At 42.8% G+C, this 25759-nt stretch overlaps 1 protein-coding gene across 2 annotated transcripts; it reads right to left on the reverse strand.

The window, feature by feature from the left end:
- Positions 1 to 1122: 1122 nt before the first annotated feature.
- LOC119652508 (dual oxidase maturation factor 1) lies at positions 1123 to 24656 on the reverse strand. 2 transcript variants are annotated; one of them, XM_038056698.1, is made up of 8 exons: positions 24496 to 24656; positions 24041 to 24268; positions 2992 to 3188; positions 2870 to 2927; positions 2597 to 2731; positions 2003 to 2434; positions 1516 to 1942; positions 1123 to 1424 (listed from the first exon to the last, which is right to left on the reverse strand). In XM_038056698.1, the coding sequence occupies exons 3-8, from the start codon at positions 3154 to 3156 to the stop codon at positions 1382 to 1384; spliced, it is 1260 nt and encodes a 419-aa protein (XP_037912626.1). In that variant the 5' UTR covers positions 3157 to 3188; positions 24041 to 24268; positions 24496 to 24656; the 3' UTR covers positions 1123 to 1381. The 2 variants fall into 2 exon arrangements, with proteins under 2 accessions (XP_037912626.1, XP_037912624.1); XM_038056696.1 differs by having other exon boundaries at positions 24041 to 24654.
- Positions 24657 to 25759: the final 1103 nt, after the last annotated feature.

Raw genomic sequence — 25759 nt, forward strand, 5'->3', positions numbered from 1 at the left:
TAAGGTCAAAGATTACCTATAGAATGGTAATGTGAACAGGAAGAACTGAACTCAGCAGAACAGGGGAGTTGCACAAACTTCAAAGATTGGCTTGTGCGTGTATCAGTGGGGCAATGTACGGCATCCCTAGACGTCCTTCTGGAGTTAATTCTGGTCGATCTTCACATACAGATGCAGGCAGGGGAGGGGCTACCTAAATCGAAGAAAGATTGATTTTCCTTTTAGGCGGAACCCCGATTTACTATTAACAAGAGATAATATGACAACGAATTTTCATGTCAATAAGAAGTTTGAAACATGTTGGAGTAATAGAACAGACTGGGAGACCGTGACCTATGGCTTAAACCAGTAAATGATAACTTGGCCTTGGCCTGGCATTGGCCTATGGAAAACGTACTTTGAACCAATAGATGAACACACTAGTATATTCGAGGTGGAAATATACATCATAGATGGGTGTGCTTCCTTCAACGGCAAAGGAAGCTATAGGGCGCAGGATATCGCTATTCTAACTGACAGCCAGGTTTAACTAGATGAACTTAGGCTCAACTAGACGAATTTCAAATTGGGATGGGGATGCCTTGTCAAACTGAACACGTTCGCCCGATAATATCTGGATACTCTCGGTTCCAGCCCACATTAATTTAGAATGTAACGAGGCAGCAGACGAGCTTGCCGGGAAAGGAGCATCGATGCTTCTACACGGACCTGAACTTTTCTGTCGAATCGGAAATGGGTTTATGGCGACTACGCTGGGAAAAAAGAGGATCGAAAGATTGTTTACGTCTCACCAAGAAGGGCCTTCGAATCATCGTATCAGTATCATCTGAGAAAGCTGGGGATATCTGTGAGCTGAGTCACAAAACCTCCAAAAATGTTTCGGAAGAGTATCCACTAATTGTGAAGAATGGGGAAGGGATGGAGAATACTTAATACCAGATACCAGGTATAATATGAGTAGTAATGGGGACTCAGTGAGATTTCCTTTGACATTATTATTTTCAAGGTGTTGTAAGAAGAAGAGTAGATAGGATAATCCAAAGAGTGCGAGCTGGTACTATTCCACTAAGCTTTGTATTTCATAAATTTTCGACACGTTTTCTTGAATAATAACCTCCTAAATACGCAGTCAATAAATAATAAATTTAATTATAGACAATAATAAAAACGAATACATTAATAATTAAGATACATCGAATAAATAAAACTATTATTTTAAAACAACTGGTTTTGATTTTATCAACTAGACTTGTGAATAACGCTCTCATAACTCTCCTTCTTTGTTGAATTTCATTCATTTATCACAAAATACATCATCGTTGCTGTTCATCTCACGTTATAATGAATTTATCATGTCAGATTGTCCAGGTACCACTACAGTCTACCAATTTCCCACTTCTGCGGTTCGTTCAAGGGGTGGTTTTCTGAAACAAAAAGCATTAAGATATTTTTAGACTTTCTGTTCTGAGAAAGATTGAAAAATTGGTGCCAATTTTAGGACCATCTGTAACTTACGGCAAAATTCTCGACAAGGCTTGTTTATGCATAGGGGCTATCTGCACTGCGGATGCTATGCTAGAGGTGGAATCCTGTGAGATAGTTCGTTGCAGTGGATGTGGTAGATTTTGCACTCTACGGAATGGGTATCGCCAAGGGCTTTTGGGAACGTCACTTTGATATCCCTTATTGTCGACACCACTAGGTCCACCGGTCGTATCCTTAGTTTTTGATGATAATCGTCTTAAGATCCTTGATCCCAAACTAGTTGGATCTTCAAGTCCTTTACTGTTTCGTTTGCGGTAGCGAACATCACGTGATTCTTCTAATATAACGTGTCTGTCGTATGGTGTGTCATAGTACACCTCTAAAACTGTGGAGAACGTATGAGGGTAGACTAGATCAATGGCTGATATTACGAGCCCCACGAATAAACACAAAACGCCTGAAAGGATAATGTTGGTTAGTGGAGAACAGTTTGGAATAACAAGGTCCGAAATACAACCTGCTACCAAAAGCAACCAATAACACCAGCCAAAACTGAATTCCAGTTTACCACCTTCAATATGTATCACCAAGGGCCGTTTGGGAAGCATAAAGAAGTAACCAACGTTTGTACACACTAAAAGCGCGCCAGTCAGGCATTTCATGTATGCTCCATAGCGTGGCACAGCGATCAACAGAAGGTTCATAAGGAACCATGAAGCCAGTGATGACCAAAGTAGAATACTCGCATAATAACCTGCAGCGCGATACTGTCCACCCCAAGAGAAACCCTCTCGTCCTAGACTGAAGTATTCGGCTACCGTGAGGATAGGGTAGGGCAGACCTCGTTTCAGGGCGCTTTTGTAGGAGTTCTTCATGTCTGTGGCTGCATCCCAGGTGAAGCGTTCGTTGAAGTCAATGTCGCGGTCGGTGTGGTTGAGCACGGGTAATGCTGAAATGAGATTTGGAAATAGTTTTTCTGGGGAAGGATGTATATAATATCTTAAAGTGGACAACAGGAATATATCTTTCAGTCATCTTAGGAAGATCACTGTAGCAAAAGTTATCAAATACAGGAAAAAGATAAGTTTTTCATTTAAATTACGACACTTACCTGTTAATGTAACATTAACATGCATTAATCCAATATTGGCGCTGATTCGGGCTGGTAGCTTCTCCCGTGAGAAAGCTTTGTATGGAGCCATTATTGTGGTACTAGCCACATGCCATGCTGACCCAAGACGAGTTACTATAAAAAATATTTTTGTTTTTTTTCAACTATAAAAACTTTTTTGATTAAAACTGGAATTTTTAACGACCATCATTGCTGGATGTCGCAAAACGATTAAACTACCAAAATTGAAAAACTGGCTCCATGTCTACTCACTCAATATGACTAGTCCAACGAATAAACTTAACGTCACAGTTGAAAATGTGGTGAATTTCTGAAAATATAGAAAGTGAAGAAAGTCGAGGGGGTTCCTTTGGACTAGTTGAATTTCAACTCACCTGTTTTCTCACTCCCGGGAATATAACTAGAAATGCTACGTAGACGGTAGCGAATAATACTGATACTGCCACAATTGACACATCTCCTGTTACAGGGGTTCGATTTGAGAATGAATATAGCGTTGGACCACCGTCGTCCCGAAATGCGTCAAACCATCCTTTCATATTGATAGGAGTGAATGATTTCGGTTTTCAACCTATAAAATGGAGGATACACTATCAGTTTAGATTAAACATTTTTTTTTTCATTTCAGTTAAAAGCAGGGTAGAGTAGCGCGTCAGCAAATCACAGTAAACAGAAAATTGGTCACCATTACTTTGTATGGTTGCCACGGTAACTTAAGGGCGACCACTAGTCAGCCATCCTGAGATAGTCGATTTTTATAATATTCTTTCAATTATCATATATAGCCAGTAATGGGATTTACATATTGAATCGCACAATAACCTATCTACTGCCATTTCCGCCTTCTAAGAAACTTCCCCAGGAAAATCTGTTCCATACTCTACCACCAGTTTTTCGTTTAATATTATCTCATACCAGAGTTCCTCGGTGACTTTCTGGGGACAAGATTTCATATAAGCTTAGAGGAATAGTGGTGGTGAGAAAACATTGGCGTGGGACAACCTCAACTTGATGTTGGTTCAAAATAGGTAGTGACAATTTGAATCACGTCCAAGTATTTGAATTTCTGGATAACTAGAGTAAAACTGATAAAATTAAATTTTTAGATGCGAGAGGGGAGTTGGTTGACTGTCAGCCTGGTCTTGCTGCCCAACTGCTAATTAGCAGATTGACAGAGTGTTTCTATCGGTGGGAAACCTTGGCTAGGGTTCTAGCAATACTACGTAGTTTGAAATTGCAGCAAGGGTCACTCAACTCGAATCCGTGCATATACTTTCACTCTACCCCCCAATATAGGGAATTAAACCTCTCTTTCCTAAGTAATTTGTTCGCAGAAATGCAAGGGGTTCATCATCCACGACCAATTGTCCAAGGCACATCTGTTAGCTTATGATGGACCAAGCTTTGAAAAGTGTTTTGCCAACTACATTTAGGCCCGTCAATCAGCAATTAAAATTTGGCTGAAAAAGGTAAACTCAGGGTATCAGACGGCCCGCAGTTTCAACTAGTCTCACCTCAACAAAAGTTTCTTTGCTAACCTACTTTTCCAGGGCCAACCTAACAAATGATGAAATCTCCGGCCGAGATAATACTTCTCTAAACAATGGGAAAACTCTTAGCTCATCGATAAAGAACCACAGTTTAGGGACACTTATTCAAGATATATTCAAGACAAGCCGAAGCAGGCCCCTTTTGTCAACACCTCTGAGACTGGGCTCAAATCAACACTATTTGGTGAAGCCGAAGGCTTGTCCAGGGGTAAACAATGTCCCCGGGGAAAATGCCTTCAGACAAACCGCTTCTGGATCAACCAAAATTTTCGGGTTGTACCAAGCTCAAGGGAAAGGTTTCCGGTGGATAGGTTAAATATCACGACACCAATGCAATCGAATTGCGATTGTAAGTGGCGCGGACTTCTAAATCTAAATATTGCTAAGTTTATGCTCCAAAATGGTATGCTAAACGCTCTCACAGAGGCGTAGGAGGGTTCACGACTAATCCTGAAGAGAGCTGCTACTGGTATTTCACGTTCGTCAAAGCAACTACGATACCACCACCTGGTTGCTGCTAGGTAGCAGAGCGGGTGAAAATGCTGATAGGTTAGGAATCTTCCTTGCTATCGTTGTTTCTAGAGCGAATCTATAAAAAAAGTTTGGAAACAAGCACGCTGCCAGATATTCTATGGGCTTTGAATCATTACGGTGCAAGTGTTGGCTGTTCAACTGAGTGGTGGGGGACGCCCAGCATGCGGCATACTCGGCTAAAGAATAGGTGAAGCAGAGTATTTCTCAAATAAATTTGCCACTGCACTAATTGTGGTTGAATCAAAGGACTGGAAAGACTAATTTATGCAGATAGCACATTGCGAGCCTACCTCAAAAATTAAGAAAAGGATATCCAAAGTGGAATGAACCTTAAACACATTCACGGACATTGAAGCTGTCTTGAATTATGACGTTTACAATGAATTAGGAGGAGGCAAAAAATCATGCAATCGGTCCAATTTTAATCAGCCCCATTTCTCCCATGTTGCTGGCAATGGACACCTTGCTGTGGTTCAAGGATCTTTGGTTGTGGACGATCTATATTGTTGCCATTTATCCCTTGGTGAAGTATATCAACCACACCTACCCACCAACGCTTGTGGATACCCCTAATTTGCTTCAGTTCCCCACAGGATTGCCCGAGATGCCCGCACTCTTCCTCTACTGTTTTGCGCCAAGTGTCAGTCAACTTGGGTTAATGGGTCCTTCAGCATGACGTAACCAGCAACCACTGCCACTTCCGATCACATCGCCCACGGGTGACAGGCTTGTGGGCCGACCAAGTCCTTTGTTCGAAATAGCTAGCATCAGGCCAGCGTACTCTGATGGTATGATGCAGACAGGCGTTGACGAAAGCTTAAAGACTTCGAGTGACAAAGGGAGTCACTTTATACTATATATACTACTCCCATATTGCAACACAGAAAGAACACTAGCAAGGAGCAGTATCAACTTGATCTTGGTGTTGAGCTAACTGAATATTCTGAGTATAGACAAGGCAGGAGAAGCGGATCGAGCGCTGTGCCGAACAACCTCCAGTTCGGTGCCAAAATCGACAGGAATCACGCTTCCTAGATTTACAAATTCATCGCCGCCTTCGATGCTCTGCTGATTAATGCAGATAGGGAGTAGGTGATGACCTGTCAGACTGAAGACCTTGTGTTGGTACTTCTCTTTAACTCTTATCTTGTGATGTTTGTCTTTTCTAACTCTACTCGCCTCTACTTAAAAATTCAGAGGCATTTGGCCAAGGTCCATAACCCGATGAGAGAGTAAACAAATGTCGCGTAGTCGAGGTGCTTGACGAAGGATGTCATGATCCATTGAAGTCCTCCATGTCTTCTGGACAAAAGATCATGAAGACCGCCACGGATAAGAAGAAGAAATAATATCGGTGACAAAGTGCAATCCTGGCGCAATATGCTTTAAGTGTTTGGTGTTCACTCCTTAGTAAATTGTAGGGCATCCGCACAATCAGACTATGCTTCAACTTCACTATCACCACACTTAACGCTGGGTAAGTGATAAGCTCACAGCAGTCGCAGGACTACGCTTTACATCTGAAATTTCTCTGAGATCGCTGAAAAAATGTAGCATGTGACATTTTAAACAATCATATGTCGCTTTGATAATAACTTTCAATTTCTCCGAAATGCCTTTGATTGTAGAGCACGCCAGATGCACTCACTGTTCACTCTTTCGAAAGCAATAAAGAGCAAGTGAAACAAAGATCTGACTCATTTTTCGAAAATTATCTGTAGAGTATTGATGTGGTCAATGCCGGAGGATCCAGCGGGGAAACCAACCTCCTCTCTATCGATAAAGATGTTATTTAATATGTTCCAGGATTAGCCTTCCAACTGTCACACTCAAAACGCATATTCTTCTTTGGAATCCTAACGATCATCCTCTTTTTCCATCTTTGAGAAAGGTCATCGAGCTTAATTGGTCTACTTTGTTTGAGGTTAATCAATGTATCTGTGTCTGGTCAGCAACATAGCTCTCCCACTGTTGAGCCACAACTGAATTATGCAAACATTCGACGTTGAACATGGGAGGTCGCAGCTTTCCAACCTTGCCAAAAGTGGCGGACGCAATTCCGAATGTCAGCGCTTCTCTTGTTACACATATCTAGGAAACAACTCCTCAATCTACTGTTGATCGTGAAGCGGTCAATCTGATTGCCCGTACCATGTCAGTCAGTTGAAACACAGCTGACCTTGTGGTAGACTCTGTGTTTGAACAGTGTACCACCAATGAAGAGGCGGTGGCATTCACAAACCATTACCGTTACTGCCGCCAAGGCCGTGTTTTCCCATCATATGTCCAAGCAAGGTGTTGTTAGAGTCTACCTTGATATTCAGATCACCCATCATGATCATAATGTCCCGTTAGGAAGCCTTCATGTAATTGTTCGTAAAAAACATCCTTCTCCCTTATATCGAAAGTCTCCGTTGGTGCATAGCGCTGTACAATTGTGATGCTCCTTAATCTGAAAAGAAAACTTGCAGCGAGAATTCTGTCAGAAATCAGCTTTGCAGTCAAGAGAGCTGTTTCGCGTATGCTACCACTAGGCTTTCCAGGGTAGAAAGCACATTGCCAAGAGTGTGACAAGAGGGAGGTCCAGCTTACATTATTGGAAATCTTGTTCGAGTTGGACCAAGCGAGCATTTTGGGGACCTTCGCAATCGTTTGCAAGGAGCGTCCGCATATTCCATAAACCAATCATAGCCCATTTTAAATAGTCAAAAGACTTTGGTATGAGGTCAGTCCTTACCCGAGGTGTTGTTGACGTTTCGGCAGCAAGGAAGTTTTGAAATTTGTAGGTTGCTCGCTCCCAAATGTGTATCCCTTTTAGTTGCCTCTTACAGGAAACACTTTGAGTGCGTTCTTAAACACCAACTCACGACCTAGTGGTAGTAATTATCAGCAAGTTGGTGGATACAATATGTTACCGCTTGAATACAATTTTGCTAATAATGAATACCGGGCCCCTCGCTGTAGGCTTGACTATATGTAGCCAATGTGGCAAAAGAAAAGTGGATCCTCTAGAATATAGTCCAACATAATCCTATCTAAAATTAGGCCGTTGAGTGGATGAATTTAAGGGATGGTACAATAGATCTAATAAAAGGCCTGAGTGCTTCAAGCTGTTGACTCTACCTGCATCCAATTTTCTCGTTTCTGTGTTCTTATATCTCAGTACCTGGAGATGAAGAACCGAAGGTACCGATCTCTACTCTCCCTGGGGACGTAACACATATTATTATCTATATCGAGTGTTGTAACTGAACTTATCGACAAGTATTGCTTGGTAGAATGCCCATTCAATGACTCAAAATACTACTAATGCTAATAAGAATGGCATTCCTTCGAACTTTTCTTTTTTCACTTCTTGTAACTTCGGAAGCAAAGGTCTAAGAATTAGTAGTGGAAATAAGTCTTATTCGGTGAGAATTAAGAAGAAAGAAGCCAAGGCCTGGAATAGGCTGTAATGCTGCAAAAAAGAATAGTCTGGAAGAGAACAGGAACAAGTCGGGAAACCAGAAGCTGTACGCTTCCTGTATGAAAGGTTTTGTTCATTATTTATATAAAAACATTCGAATAGACATTTGTCCCAGTAGTACCAAGTACGTAATGTAACATATATGTTATGCCTATATTATGTCAGAATATCCACTTTCGCGTGCAACGACATTCAAAACCTTAGAATTTGTACTGGCGTGACATTTTTGACCTATTATAACTCTGTAATTATAGTGCGATTTCCACCAAACTTGGCAGTATTATGCTTTATATTATAACCCATATTACTGCTTCCTCATGATTGTAGGATGAACCTAAGGGGGTTTTGTAGTCAATTACTAAAAATTATTGTTATTAACTTTATTTGAACAGATTAGTATGTGGGTCTTTCGGAGCCTAGGCAGGGTATAGCGGCAGCTTCGTGATTTTTCCCAGATTTTTCGGTTGGGTAGGTTCTGAGAATGGGCTAGTGAAAGATATGACCACTTTCCTGCTCTCGGACTCGCTCCTTCTACATTGAATGTCAGAACTGAGACCAGTTTTAGGAAGCACTTATTTATCAGACCAGTTTTAAGAAGCACTCATGGATTTGGTAAAAAAAAATTTACGTAGAATGAGGTAACTTACTGTATGCGTGGGTGTTCACAGATAGACAGACAGTAAACCCGTTTTTAATAAGGTTTTTTTTTACGCAAAACCTTAAAAATGAGGAGGCACTGTATTCCCCATGGAAGTAAACGAGAAGCGCGTCCCTAGTATTTTCTTACTGTTTTCTAAGTACTTTTAAATCGAAAAATGAGTTTCATGAGATTTAATTTCATTTCTAAAATCGACTTCTATCTTTTCATTTTGGATGGGGGACTCCCCACAAATTTTATCTGAAATTTATCTCTAAATGATAAGTAAGTAAGTAAGTGTGAAATCTGTTAAATGTAATGGATACGTTTTTAATGACAATTCCAATAAATTTATGTTTAATGAGCACTTAGTAGGACACGTCATTCAGATATTAATTAGTGAAGGAAGGGTCTTCTCTGCAATTAAGCCTACTTAGATACTTAGTCATAAATTAAGGGTAAGCACCATTCACCACACGTGGCTGGATATTTACAGGTATTATTTTTTTTTTTGTTAATCCAAGTTCAAAGATTTTCATTTCCCTGGTAAGTATTTTGAAATAAGAGTTGAATTTACATGAAACATTTGCAGATACATTGAATAAATGGGAAAAAATATTGTAATCAATTATAGGTATTCCGACTTAAACTCAGATTTTATTGAAAATATTCTAATTAGTAATTCAATGAAATCTATTAAAATTTCTCCAGAACATACATAATTAAAACGCAGAACGAACATATGTATCTGTGCGTGTATATCAAAGAAGGCGATGCCAGTGATTGATATATTTTTACCTTTTCTATATTTAATTGATTGAAATTGTTTCACGCATAAGCGCAACTTGGATGAAATGGCTTTCTTTGTGATAAACGCATTAACGCATCCTCAAATCCAAAATTTATCGAAGTGTCATTCGCTCTATTGCTCTCTATGGTTCTCAGTGTTGATCGACTATAAAAGATAATGAACGGCGCCTGGCGGTAATGGACACGGAGATGTTGCGTTGACCCAGTAGGGTAACACGTCATGATCACATCCAAAATGAGGATACCCGTGATCATCTTCGATGGTATGGACATGTAATTTGCGCTGACGAGAGCTCACTGGTCCGGACATCCGGGAAACGATCAAAAGGCCATCCGAAGCAGCGTTGGCTTGATACGTTAGATGGGGATTTCAAAGCCTTTTGACTCAATCCAAATGAGGCCCATGGTCCGTGGCAGATGCTGCTCGATTTCATTAAGTAGGACGGGGTTGTTCGACCGAGAAAAATTAAGGCAAGGTCTTCCAGAGATCAAGGATGACTTCGAAATTTAGATCTGTAAAAGATTGAGCAGAATATGGAATTGATTCGTGGGAAGTCAGGATATGAACGCGTTTAACGATTATACAATAGGGTTGATCCTCAATCGGAAGGTAAAATCACTGTCTAGTGATATTAGCCCCCAGCTGTTTAGGTTAACTAGAAGCCGCAGTTTTTCTATCGTTTAAGAGAGCCACATTTGTTTAAAGTGGTGGTTCAGGTGTCACATATGAAGATAAACTTAAACAGTATTCATCGGTTCGACCGAAAAAGAAGAAATAGGGAAAATGATATATAGTCAAATGGAAAGAAAGTAAGAAGGAGGAAGCAGGTGATCGTCAAAACTCCAAAGAAGGACACCCGTTTTGACTGTGACAATTGCCCCCTGCCATCGCAAAGGTAGTGGAACGCATTAAAGAACATCTCGAAATTTCGATCGACAGAGAGCAGGCTGGGTTTCGCTCTGTATCTTCCTGCATTCACCACATTAACACCCTGCAGATCATTTTGGAACAATGCCTGGAGTTTAGATTTTCACTACTCTTGCTTTTAATCGATTTAGAGAAGAAAACAGGAGAGACATTCTGGAGAAACTAATAGCTCTTATCAGAGCGACATATAACGGTGCAAAATTTCACATGCTCCATTGGAGTAAAATCTCAGAGGTATTTGAGGTAGAAAACGGTGTTCGCCAGGGTTGGGTCTTCTCACTGATATTGTTTCTACTTGTTATCGTTGACGTTGTTCATGCAGTCTTGTACGCGAGGCGTGGCGGGGTTGGATGACACACGGATGACATTTGCTTGCTGGGTCTGGATTTATAAAGAGAGACAATTAGAGTTGGACTTAAAATAAACACGAACAAAACCAAGGTTCTCAGTCTGATGGAACATGCGACTTTTCCTATCTGCATTTATCTTAGAACTGTGATCAAGTTAAAATATTTCGTGCTATCTGTTTTAGATATGTGGAATATAGTCATTTAGTCAGATCTTGCGGAAGTAAGCACAATAGATCTGATCAATGCCGGCGGTATGATGAAAAACACTATCTGGCAAGGAAGTACGAGAAAGATCCTGAATGCATGTTGTGCAAAGATGCTGGTTTTGATAATAACGGCCACGCCTCAGGAATGGGGAAAGGGCCAAACCACCATAAACCACTGCGCGGCCTTATACGATCATTTTGGCCACTCAGTCCAAGAACTCATTGCGAAAAGTACGCTCAGACATTTAATCAAGTTCCACGTCAACAGGTACAGCGAAATAAAAATGTGAGGAAAAAATACAAAGCTTGCCGGAAATGGAATCCGATATCAACCCCTAGTTAAGCCCCGGTTATGGCTAAGCTGAATGGAAGCCGGGCCCCGCAGATCAAGGGCTAAGTTCTATTGCGAAGAATACAAGCCACTGTCCACTATGGACAGCAAAGTAATTCTTCGCATGTGTGGGGTTCACAGTTCCGACCTTTATAACGAATTTCGTGTCAATATGTATGACCGCTCTTTAAGAAACCAATATGGAGGAAGAAAGGGTAGTAAAAGTTGCGGTGCAGTGGCTTGGCGATCCTGAGATCTACCCGAAGTTAATGTCGCTGAAGGTTGGAAATCAAGGAAACTCCCGGAAAACCAATAAATGCGGAAGTCCACAGGGGGGAAATTAACCGGAGAAACAGTGTCTAAAAACAGATGAACCATCGTTCATTCTACTTGGATGGAAAATAATAGAGTTGTCCGAATTCAGAAAGGAAAAAGACAATGTGAACCAGGCCATCAAAAGCAGAGCCATTCGTGTTCAGTACAATAATGTCATCATCGTTCATCATCATTAACGGCGCAACACCCGGTATCCGGTCTAGGCCTGCCTTAATAAGGAACTCCAGACATTCCCTCCCCCCCCGCATGTCAAGGACGATAAGAATGCCTCGAAGAAATCAATCATCTCTCAGGAAAGAAAAGCGCCGCTTGTTAAAAATTCAAAGAGTGGTAAACTTGAAAATAGGAGTAGAGAGGGAGCCAACGATTCTTTTGGATTATCATCAGCAAGAAGACCTCTCACCAAGACCAAGGGAACAAAGTAACCTAAATTATGGAAATAGCGGCGCCAGAAAGCTTGCAGAAAGCGTCACTTGGATCAGCCGCTATCTGAAAATTTAATGTTGGAGCTGAAGAAGTATCCATGTAAGACGGCTGAAAGGTGGAGAATTTTTCAAGGGAAGAAGCGCAAGTACGGGCTAAAAAGCAGGAGATACAATGTAAAGACAATGATGAAGTCACTTCTAAGACCATCCGGTTTGCATGAGTCCACAATCAGAGGAGGAAGGCGTATGAAGGCACGCAAACCTACTACTACCTACCAAGACCTACTCTCACACACCATTTACGAGAAGGGAGTCGAAATGACCATAATCAGCGAGTTGAGGGCTGGTCCGCGAAAATTTCTGAAGGGGATGGATTTTCATAGATGCGTGAACCTCAGAGGTAAGACTATGTAGACCAGTAAGCGAGAATGCTTCAAGGGAACAGCATACAGGGTTTTTATGAAGATGATAAGAGGGAAAACACCATAACTAACCTGCTCCCATCTTCTTTTTGAGATAGTGGCGTTCTTCCCCGCACCACCGCATAAAGGGGAGCGCGCAAAAAAATCTTCTGGAAAATCTCAGACGAGGCAGTGTGTGTAATTGCGGGAATAGTTCTGATGGACATTCTGGTAACTGAGACAAGAAAAGAAGAATGAATCTACCTGAAAAGGATACAGAATACCGAAAAACGACAAGGCGGGAGTCTCTGGAAAAATCGTAAAAACGGTGGGATAACTCGTAGAGGGGAGATTCAGCGATGACACGGCGAGATTACTTGCCATCTGATCCAATTTTTGTCTGGGGGTGTTCTTCTTTTTCTTCAGCCTTTGTCCCGTTCACAAGTGAGGTCGGCTCGTCGTGATCGGTTTCACCATTTGGCTGTACCGAATGCCTGATCTGGGTGCAATCTCGAGGCTTTTAACAGGAAATATCTGCATCGATTCAGATTGGATGATTCCCTATTTTTCCCTGTGGGGGTTGCAGACCTGAGGGCCCAGAGCATATCATGTTCTACTGTCCACAATTGAGCTCAGAGAGGAGGAGCCTGGAAGACTTTTTTAAAATCAGCATAAGCTCTCAGAACATCGTCAGAGAAATGGTAAAAGCGGAGGCAAACTGGTGCGTGGTGAATTCCGCAATCAAAAGGATGCAGGCGGAAGCAGAGTGCACAAGGAGGGCGCGAAGAGCGGAAGGTTTGGTCGCTTAAAGCGCGTTGGGGGATGGTTTTAGTGGGTGAGGGTGTGTTTTTAATAAAACGTTAGAAATTGAACGGGGGGTGCCTATTGATATTTCGGTTGAGGGGATACAAAAATGTATAACTATACGCGGTGACCACAATGCCAAAGAGCAATGGCGGGAGAAGAGAACGTACACAACCTGAATGTGGTAGGAACGTTGCGATCTTCTTCTTTTTCTTTACCTTTTGCTCCGTTCACAAGCGGAGTCGTCATGATCGGTTGTGCCATTTTATTTGATCAAAGGCCTGATTTGGATGTAGTTGTGAGGCATTGAAATCACTATCCAGTGTATCAAGTCACCGTTGTTTTGACCGATCTTTTGGTCGCTTATCATCGGCTTCGATATTTAGACCAATGTTGGTAAGTGAATTCTCTTTAGCACGAATTACATGACCACACCGGGAAGTTTGGGATGATTCTCATGTAGGGAAATGACGCACATGCTGATTCTAAATATCCAGGATTGGATTATGCGTAGCCATGGGGATGTCCACTATCATTCCGCCCTTCGATGATTTTGCAAATGCTCGAATCCCACGACGGCAATCGCGCCAGTCACCAGAGACGAGCTGCTGGAGATCTGCGGTAGAATAGGAGACAATAAAGCGCCGGGTCTGGACGGAGTACCAAATAAGGCCCTTAAGCTTGCCGTGAAATCCAGGCCGCACACGTTCGCTGAGTTGTTTGAAACGTGCATGTCCGAAGGAATATTTCCAGCGGCATGGAAGCGACAGAAGTTGGTACTTCTGCCTAAGCCTGGTAAACCTCCAGGTGAACCATCCTCATACCGACCCATATGTCTTTTGGACACGGTGGGGAAAATGTTAGGGTGGGTAATCTATAATATATTACTCCCGGTAGTTGAGTGCCAAGGCGGCCTTTCAGACCGGCAGTATGGGTTCTGAAAAGCCAGATCAACCATTGATGCCATCAAATTGGTTACTGGCTTGGCCGAAGATGCAATCCACGGAAAGGGTAGTACCAGCAAATATAGCGTTGTGGTAATCCTCGACGTGAAAAATGCATTCAATTCGGCCGATTGGAATCTAATACGCAAATCCCTAGCGAAGGTTGGTATTCCCGTCTATCTCGCTGCTATCGTCGGCAGTTACTTAACTGAAAGGAGGCTCTGGTATGACACCGATGACGGACCCCAGGAGTTCGTTGTTTCCGCGGGTGTCTCTCAGGGCTCTGTATTGGGCTACTACTGTGGAACATCATGTACAACGATGTACTTAATCTTCCCCTTCCGGAGGAAGCCACAGTGGTGGGTTACGCTGACGACATAGCACTCAAGTGAGGCAATCAGTACTGTCAAATGCTGGTTAGAGAGCTCTGGTCAGACGCTTGCGGTCTTCATCACGAAGCACCGGAAGAAAAATCACGCTTGTGTTAGAATCGGGAATCATATCATTCACTTCTAAGCCGATCATCAAATACTTGGGGGTGGTGGTAGACAGGAAGCTCAGCTATAAGCAACACGTACAGTATGTTTGTGATAAATCATCCACTGTATGGCCCTGGCGAGGATGATGCCGAACGTGGGAGGGCCACGGCATACTTCTAGGTTGCTTATAGTCAGGGTGGTGACCTCAATCATGTTCTATGCGACCCCAGTTTGGAGCGAGGCTTTGTGGATATCAGTTAACACTAGCAAACTGAATGCAGTCTACAGGAGGACAGCTCTGAGGGTATGCTTTGCCTTCAGGACTGTCTCAGATGATGCAGTATTCGTCATCTCTGGAATGATGCCGATTGACATCTTGGCAGATGAGATGACGAATATATACCATGCGAAGCCAATCTCTGCCTTATTGCAGACGAAGAACGCTGAGAAGGAGGGATCCATAAATAGATGGCAAGAACGGTGGGAATGCTCGGGAAAGGGTTGTTGGACTCACAGGCTCATTCCTGCCATCACGGAGTGGTTGGAGGGACGGTGAGATTAATTATAATCTCACTCAGTTTCTCACGGGACATGGAGGATATCTCCAATACCTTCACAGGTTTAAATTGGAGACCTCACCCGACTGTCCAAATTGTGATGGAGTCCCAGAGTACCCAGAGCATGTATTCTTCCATTGTCTGAGATTTGTGGAAGAAAGGAGGAATCTAGAGGAGACTCCAGGAGAGGTGCTGGTACCAGAAAGTGCTAGCACACCAAGAGAATTGGGAAGCGGTCAATTCCATGATCGCATCCATTTAAGATAAATTACGAAAGGCAGAGGAAAGGAGAAAAGTGCGGTCACGTGCGCCGCGTACAGAAGAAATGGGATTAAGCTAGAGTGAGCTGACTCCGCCCCGTGATGTAATACCCTATTGTGGTTCCGCGGGGCAGGGAGGGATTCGGGGATGGTTTTAGTGGGTAAAAATCCCACACGCTGGTGTGTCCAGACCAGTGCCTTTTGAAGATTTCCACCTTCTCAAAAAAAAAAAAAAGACAGACGGACAGCCAGACACCGTCTCGATTCTAATAAGGTTTTGTTTCACACAATAATTTACATAAAGCCTTAAAAAAGTCGTAACACTTACAGAAGTGCTTCAAAACAATCTATATTAGGAAATCGAAGATACTTCCTGCCAATTGTACGCGTACTTAGTGATCACTCAGTTAAGAAATCTGTTTATAAATTAACTATTCCATCACACTTTTGTAACACATCAAAATTGTGTATAATCCACGTTCACAAACAAATGACCGGCCAGTATTATCAAATTTGTATTTACTCTTCCACGAAATTTCAAATAAATGTCAGAAAATTTCAATATCATTGCAAATGACCCGGGGGCCGAAAAGCGTACAAAAATAAAATAATGGCCTCATAATTACTTGGTTTTCTATTATTGGATAACTATTCGGTTTACATCAGCGTTTACCTGGTTAATATCTGCTTAAGGCGAGAAAAGCTCTTTTTGAAATTTGCCTCCAAAATTTAACGATATCCAGTTTTTTGCGGTTCTACCCGAGTTTTTCGTTATTCAGAAATAAAATTAAAAATTTTTATAACTTTTCTGATTATCTATTTGCATATCCAGTAAACGCTGAATAGCTCGACAACCTTTTAGTAAAGTGGGGCAACCTTGCTCAGGGCCCAGAATCCGAGTGAATCTATGTCTGACACATACTCACAATACGATTAACGTTCTTTATTTGCAAAACTCCTCATTTCACTTTTTTTAACTTTTTTTTATGGCAGAATATCTTTGAGGAGTTAAATCTTTTAATTCGTGTGGTCATCTATCCTCACAACAGTTAGATTGCTTCTATTCAAGCACCTCATCATCGCGTGGAATGGAATATTTTTCAATAGAACTTGAAACCTATTTTTTCATATCTTGACCTGCAGACTCAGATAAAAAGATAAATAATTCAGCGTCGAGAGACAAGTGGGTATCCGTTTCGACTATGTTATTGACCCCTCATCTCCCAAAAAACAGTTTAACATCCCAAATTCTGAAAGGTAGTTTCGTCAAGAAGTTATCGCACCAGCAGGTGTACTTCGGTATGTAAAATAAGTTCTGTCCGAAATCGCACGTCATAAAGTTCAAAGTGAACAAACCGGCTTTTATCACAACAAAAAACAGCGTCAGCCATTTAGATACAAGTTTACGATATTTTTCGCCCGCAAGCCAGATAATGCCGCGATTATCGAATGGGTCTATCTTGTAAGTTGCTTTTAATAACGCCCGAGACTAATCATGATTCAATGTTACTTCTTGGAGAGGAAACCATGTATCTTGGGCACTGCCTACGTAAAAAATGGTGGAATGGGAGGAATGCGGATTTCAGATAATCTGAGAACCTAATGTGCATCCGTTGTAATTGGGAAGACCAAATTGCGCAGGTAAATTTATGTGGATCAGAACACGGATGTGATTTTCAAGGGGACTTTGGGAGCTGCATTCCGAACTCGATAAGTTGAAGGCCTTCCTGATGTTGGCGTTTGGTTATTTGAAGTGCGTCAGATACTGGATTTGTTGTGTTGTAGCTTTTTAGGCACTCTTTTCCGGGATGTATGCTATTTGAATACGACTTACTAAGGGGATGACGCTAAAGCTTTTTACGTCAAATAGGAACATTTCCTTTTCTTTTAGTTGTTTCTCCTTTACATTATCTAATTCTTTACAAATAATTCAGGTGGCGGGTTTGCATCCTATGCATTTAGCGCCGATGCCGATGGCGAATGGTATGGAAGAGAAAATTTTGATTTGAGGATTGGGAAAGGGTACCGATTTATATTTTGGAGCCTCCTGTCCTAATGATGAAGGGTCCTACAGCCCCGCATATAAACCTGATAATGCACTTCCAGAGAGTCGAGACCCTTAACCAAAAGGGTAACCAAAGAACCGAAGGTCTTACTCAAATTATATTTGTTCCTTCTTCGGCGAAAGATAGGGACAAGCTGGTAATCCCACTGAGAGCCACACTGTACGTAGCAAATTGTTCAATAAGCCGCTCTGTGTAGATAAGTCTAGATTTATGTCTAAAACATAATATATGGGTGCACGTACCCGATCCACTGAAATGCGTTTCAAATCCTTCCAGGACTTTCCGAGATGACCGCACTTCTCTAATGTTCTGCGTCAGGTGCTCTTGGTATGACCTACTCGACGGTCATTTTGGGAGAATGGGTTCCACTGACAACCAGGTGAGAGTGAATACTGAAGTCATTCACAACACAGCCTCCGTAACACCTATAAGGGGGAAATGGATGCCGCAATAACCATAGCTAAGAGATTCCCTGGCTCATCAACTGATGCTCAAGGTGTGGGACAGCGAATCAATGCCTGACGACTGGCAAAAAGGCATTATCAGTCTCATACATAAAAAGGCAGATATCACACAGTCAGCAATTATAGAGGTATCACGTTGCTGAGAAGGATGGAAACCACGTCGGGAGTAGCACAGGGATCCATCCTAGGGGACCTCTGGAACGCTTCTTATGATAGTCCACTGAGACTTGATATGCCCGAAGAGTCGCGCCTGGTCGGTTATGCAGATGACGTTGCGACACTTTTTGGCGGACGCACTTTTGAACAGGCGTAAAGCAGACTTGGCATATTGATACGACGGGTAAGCGGATGGAAGACTGCTCACGATTTCAGCCTTGCGCTGGAAAAAAACCGAAGTAGTCATCTTGAGCAGAAGGAGAATCCCGACCGCACGTCCCATATCGATCGGCGAGTTGATTATAGAGTCAAAACCAGCGGTTTAATACCTTGGCTTAATGCTCGACTCGAAGATGAGCTTCTTCGACCAAATCAAATCTGCAGCTGGAGTCGCCGCCTTGAGTCGGCTAATGGCGAAGGTTGGGGGCTCTATATCTACTAGCAGACGTCTCCTTGTGGGAGCAACGCGGTCGATTCTGCTCTACGGCACGGGGGTATTGGCTGATGCCCTTGACAAGGAGGTGAATCATTGCTCAAGCTCAGAGACGGGGCGTTTTGCTAGTGGCGTCTGCTTATCGCACCGTCTCCGAACCGGCCGTGATGGTGATCGCGGGAGTGATCCCCGTTGCCCTCCTTGTAAATGAGCGCAAAGCAATCTATCGCCGTAAGGGCGAGAATTTAATGGAGGTAATTACCCGTGAAGAACGTCAATGCATCCTTACCAAGTGGCAACTTTCTTGGCAAAATGAGATAAGGGGTAGATGGACTTGGCGGCTCATCGACGATTTAGAACCTTGATTGAACCGAACGAACGGTGAGATTGATTACTTCCTTACCCGAGTCCTAAGTGGGCATGGAGGCTTTCAGGCGCGATCTCTTGATTGTGTGTTCTGTAATTGAGTGGCGGATGACGCTGAGAACACCTTTTTCTCTTGCGAGAGGTGGGACGGCTTTCATCAGCAGGTTTATGCAGACACAGAGAAGCTCCCTCCAGACAACATTGTCAGAGAGATGCTAAAGAGCGCTGGCAGCTGGAATCATATTGCGCATTATGTTCGGGATCTTCTTAATGCGGAGAAGATTGAACTCGAACGGCGGAGGGATCGGATGGTAAGGGGTTCCCTTAACTGACAACTTCCTTTCTCCCTTCCCTTCCCGTTGGTGAAAGGAATTTCCTGACTTGAATGCTCCCAAAGCCGGGAGAGCGGGAGAGCTAGCCCGAGGTAATGTGTTAAAGGGTTCCAGGCTAATTCTCTGATGACAAGAAGGTGTATAGTTGCTAGTCCGTACTGTTGAGGGAGTTCAACACCCTGTGCGCAAACGCATTCACCTACCCTATTAAACAAAAAAAATGAAAATCACGTTGCTGAGTACCATCTATAAGCCCCATATGCTGAGAATATTATTGACCCATACGAAAGAGGCTTCACTCCTGGCAAATCAGCAACAGATCAGATTTTCTCCCTGTGGCAAGCAATGGAAAAACTGTGGGAATATGGACATCAGTTGCACCATCTTTTCATACTTTAAACCCGCCTATGACAGCATAGACAGGATAAAAGTGTACACGGCCTTGAGAGAATTCGGTATCCCGACGAAATTGATAAGACTAGGGTGACCTCGACCAATGTGCGGGGCCAGATAAAAGCAACAGGATCACTCTTGAGACCGTTTGAAATCAACAACGGTCTAAGCCTAAGGAGTCTAAAGAGATGCCCTATTATGCGTCCTCTTCAACTTGGCCCTGGAGAAACTGATCTGCGAAGTAGACATAAATCCGAGAGGCACCATCCTTTTCAAGTCCACTCAACTACTGGCCTATGCTGACGATATCGACATTATGGGAAGAACAACCTAAGATGTACTCAATTAGTGGGCTTTACCTTTAGGACAATATGCAACGGTTTTTCAAGCCGAAGTTTATGCGATCCTAAGGGCGGCAAACTGGGTGATTGACGAGCGGTTGAAGGGCAGGCGCATCACAATCTGCAGTGATAGCCAGGCTGCATTGAGGGCGTTGAGTAGTACTTTGATCACCTCGAAAATCGTTCAGGAATGCAAAAACGGTTTGAACTCTATCTCTAGATTCAATACGGTGAAACTACTCTGGGTACCTGGTCACTGTGGCGTAGCGGAGAATGAAATCTGAGATGCTTTAGCGAAAGAGGGGTCAATCTCCCCTATGCCGGGACCGGAACCAGCAATTGGAGTATCAGTAACATCGGCTAAGTCTTTTTTCAAAAGCTGGAAACAAGGTTCCCATAATGACAGGTGGCAGAGCCTAAATGCAGCTCGTCACACCAAACTTTTCCTGCCAGAACCGAACATGCGTATCGCAAAGTTTATCCTGTCGAAAAGCAGGAGGACTTGGAGGTGTCTTGTGGGCATTCTGACAGGCCATAATTCACTAGCTGGGCATGTGTTCAGAATAGGAATTACTCAAGATGATACGTGTCCCTCCTGTAATGAGGAAGTGGAATTCACGGAGCATTTCCTATGTGAATGTCCTGCCTATGGACGCATCAGACATCAGATCTTTGATGTCGATGTTCTCCAGTTGCGACGGGTAGCATCACATCAACTAACGGAAATCCTGCGATACGTTAACGAATCCGGAATATTGTGTTAGACGGGGTTGGCGAGTACAATGGGCCAACACTGCCTAAGTGCTCAGAAGCTGTAGCTTCTCCCCCACCACACACACACATATACACACAATACACCCTAGTGGTATTGACATTTTATCTCATGTGGGCTAGTAATTTGAAGCTGAAGGGGCAACTTCCACTCTCTATAATTTTGTTATTAACAGCTGGATTTCCACTAAACTTTCCAGTATGATTCTTTCAATTAAAGTCTATTTTCCTGCAACATTTTACGACCTCCTGTGTTCCTCGGAGACTTGGGTTCCTAGCAAGAAAAATTGCGAACTCTTAGGCCGCATTCCAGAGAAGAATCCTCTGAAGAATTTTTGGCCAACTACATGAGGATGAACGATTCCGTAGCCAACATAATGACGAAATCTATGAGCGATACTATGACCGTCAAGTTATGAAGAAAATCCGGCTCAATAGGTTACGATGGGCGGGTCACTTAATCCGTATGGGTGAGGATGATCCAGTCCGGAAAGTCTCTAAGGTCAATATCTATGGTAGAAAAAGAAGACGTGGCAGACTCTGATTGAGATGGAACGATGGCGTAGGCCAGAACGCCAGGCAGGTCTTTGGGATATCGAATTGGTGGAACCAGGATGTCTGGAGTTCCTTATTAAGGCAGGCCTAGTCCGGGAACGGGTTATTGCGCCATTGATGATGATGACAACGAGAGTGATGTAAACACATATCAGAAAGGGGGTTCTGGTGAATTTGTGCATTTGACTTTTGTCAGCCTTGCGCTGGCGCGTAATATGTTCTGGGAACTCAGCGAGAACGTTATGTACCGTGACCACCAGGCAATCATATTTCAACCATGGAGGGAACCACAGGGCAGGTAGGTCGAAAGTTAAAATCGAAAAGAACATGAGAATGGTGTGCAAAAGTAAAGGTTGAGCAAACGTATATATAGGTGTGGCTAGACCAGACTAACAAAGCAGGCACCTCTACGGATAGAGTTCTTCAGCAAGTGACACGTCCATGTCTAAGAGATGCTTATTCCCCACTAGAAGATTCAATTACCGGCGGAATAGTGAACTAGACAGCTTTCGATAGACTTATTTCCCTCGAAAAAGGGGTATTGACACCTTCCAGCGGTAGAATAGGCCACAGTAAAGCCAAGTATCTGGATGGCATTCCAAATAAGTTCCTTAAGTTTGCCGTAGAATGAAAATCGAACCTATTCGCTATGTTGTCCGAAGTGTGCATGTTCGAGGTTTCCTGCACAAAGGAAGCGACAGAAGTTGGTAGTGATGCCTAAGGCTGGGAAACCTCCAGGTGAATCATTCTCCCCCATCCCACATTCTGGCGTGTCCAGGGCAGGGTCTTTTGAAGATTTCCACCTTTTTATAAAAGAAGGTAGACTAATAGGCAGATACGCAGACAATGAATCGATTTTAAATCAGGTTTTCTTTTGCACAAAGTGTTGTATAAGTAAAGTGGGGGTGTTGGTGGTACAGGAGGCTTCTTGGCTTATGAAGTGCAACCCGGCTTCGAAATATAGCTTGCAAAGCCGCCAAACTCGTATAGTCGGCGATTACATCCTTTAAGCTGATAAATTAGTACAGGGATAAACTCAATAGCTCGGGCGGTTCCTTTAAATTTCTCCAAGTTCTGATGGGCTGGATGTAGCAGTATAGATGGACCGACTGCCCATTCTAGCCAGTCGTTCGATGGTTCTTAATGGTTCAATTATTTTAATGTATCTACTCGTAATACCGCAACTACCTCTCGCACCTTCGGATTATTTAAATAATCGTGTCGGGTCATTGTTGGTCCAGTGATAATCATCTAGGGATCCTTAAGCCTTGTAACAAGACTCGACTCTTGAATAACTCCCAATTTATTTTTTGAATGAATCAGAAACTCTTCTTGATCTCTTGCTGCATCAGAAGGTACAATATCTAAGATTCTCAAAAGGCATTACGGTCGTTGGTTATCAGCGACTTGTTCGACCTACCAAGAAGTCTTATAACAAACAAAACCAAATCATTTGCCTTCAAAGCCTCATATAATATCGGTAACAAGGTTTATGGTTAAGTTGAACTGCCTCCAGCTCAATAAAAACACAAGGTTTGTGAAAGTTCTTAGAAGTGACTGCATCTTATTTTTAGTCATGAGAACACATGATAGTTGTTGCAGATCACCCAATATACAAGAAAAAAGGTAAATCCATCCCATGACATCAACAATTTAGGGGTCTGATTCGGTGATCATTAAAGACCATTGAAGAGGTACCGCTTTAATTAAGAGAGTCCCTTAGTAAAGGTTCCGCTGGACACCCCCTCAATTACTATCTACTTAGGAGCCTTATCAGCCTTCGTTGTATAACAACAATTTTCCGATTATCTCATTCAATTCCATCTAACGAGAGAAAATTCCCTTGCATTAGCTTACATAATTGCGGGCCCACGCTTGTCTGCAGTCTCCACCTTCTTCGCGGGCCTGGTGCGTACCGAAGTTAACACAAGAAATTTCCATATCAGTTCCTCAAAACAAAGTAACTCCATTGCGATATGTGTGCAGCCTTTGGATTAACAAATTTTAGCATCACCGATTTCGACACAACACTCCGGCGGCTTAGGAAAGATAGTTTCGTTATTAGATCAGAACAAGCTGGCGGTTATGTTCAAGACCAACCGCGGGCCCCAGCTTCGTTCTTCTAATTAAAATCTTTGTGAGGTAAACTGCATAATTAAAAGTAACTTTTGCAGTGTCATTTAGAGGTGAAGTGACTAACGCTCGCGTGAGGTAAACGGACGAGGGATTGGAGGATGTTGACTGTCTTCCGGGTGGCGGCTTAAGCAACCAGAATTAGAGGCTGTCCAGTATCCGCGGCTGGACCCCAGGCTTTGTTATGGGAGCCTTGCAAAAAAGTTAAGTCACGACTTTTAATATACATCTAGCGTGTGGCTATGCACATATACACCGTTCCTACCGAATTTGGCCTTGATGTTGCTCAGGTGTGCTGGGCTCCATGCATCCATACACACGTAAAAGGCTGTGATTAGAGCAGGTAGGCACTGGTGTTTGTGTGATTTAATAAAAATGACCAGCAGTAAACTTACCGAAACCGTCGAAATGTAACCGAAAACCTTGATCACTCTCAGCAACACAAGTCAAGCAGCACGTCAAGCTAGTTTAGCTGACAAACAGTCCGACAGGCGGGCAGACAGTTCAAGATGATATTGTTGCAATGGCCGTAGACCCCTGGGAACCGATCCTCCGCCTCCTTCGATCCTCCGCTTCTTTGCTACTTCATTTATCTTGCACAAAACACAACCGCTCCCTTCTCACTGCACCGAAATTGAGCAAATTAAAAGAAAAACCATCAGAAAGAAAGAAAATAAAAGCGACCCCGAGGTCGGTATTCACAGCACGTTGGAGCACATATTGTTTGTGGTTTATATTGAAAAGGAAAGTTAAATTCACTCCTCCGTGAACGAATGTGCGGACAGACCGAGCAAATCAAACAACAAAGCACAACACGCCGTGGAGGTGATGAGATGATGAGCCAACATACCCAGGAAAGATGCCTGCTGAAGACTCTGGGACACCTGAGATGTTACTTTTTAATCACTTGCTGTGGAGCAGAACGAGAGTAAAACTGTGAGCTTTTGCGACCGTTGTTGTTAAGCGTTAGCGCAATTCGTACTGAAAATTAGTTACTACTACTAGTCGGGGACAAGTGTCGTGACGAACAGCGGAGCTAGCATTGTGTGCCTCCCCCTCCGGTAGATCGACTGCTGCTCATAGTCACGAAGCTTATGGTGAGCGCATAGTGGTTGCTACCCAATGTTTTTCTTCTGAAATTTCGAAATGTAAAAAAATGCCCTTCCTGTACTGATTTGCAATTTGTTTCACGTCTAGATTTAAAAAAGCAGCGGCAATAACTAAAAACAAGTCTAATCCTAACCAAAAATCCAAAATACTTTCGTCTATTCTTCATAAAGAAAACTCATATTTTTTAAACGAGTTTCTCGCTTAAATCTTTCGTTTCACCGCAGATACCATCGCCTTGAATCATCTGAACTGTTACTAAAAATGCTGTTATGTTGAAGTACCAGATACGTTGGCTGCAAAAACTTGCAGATTCCCAATTCACCAAACTTTTTCTCAGTATACTCTGCCCCTTAGGCTGCTTGGAGCCCGCTCGGTTTCACCTTGCTACCTGGCCAGCAAGGTGAATTTCCTAGAGTCGCTCGCTGCTCTTGTACGTACGCAAACAACGCAAAACTCCTCTCCTACACCTGAGCCGCTGCTCTTGTTGATTGCATGAGTAAAATGTTCGCTCAACAAAATATTTAAATTTTAAGTTATTGTACATTAACACCATCACGTTCCAAACAAGCGTTCCAGGTAGTGTGCAATAAGGTAAATGCCCCAATGATGGTCGACGGCGTAATCCATCAATTTGGGCTCTTAATTTGGGAAAAGACCTTGTACTGTACAGAGTTTTCGGTCGTTGTACGTATTCATTTGGACGTAGACAGTATCCTTGAGGAAATTCCGTTTCCGGATCATTAGGTGATAGGAAGACAGAGGCTGATTTGCAATAGAGTTCTGCACGCTTGCAAGATTTCAGATGGTAATCGAAAAACTTTTTATTAACTGAAAATTGTAAAATGTATTATTATTCTGTTAAGGGAAAGTCGCACCGCGTCCTTGAAGAACCATTGTGCCCCTTTTACTGGTTATAGTGTACCTATTGATCATAGTATCTCAAGCAGGCCTATAACCGTTAGGAACTTCAGTATGTTCCCTACTTCTAGATCTTTCAGCTTTGC

Source organism: Hermetia illucens, chromosome 3 (assembly GCF_905115235.1).
Source record: "Hermetia illucens chromosome 3, iHerIll2.2.curated.20191125, whole genome shotgun sequence".
NCBI classification, from domain to species: Eukaryota; Metazoa; Arthropoda; class Insecta; order Diptera; family Stratiomyidae; genus Hermetia; species Hermetia illucens.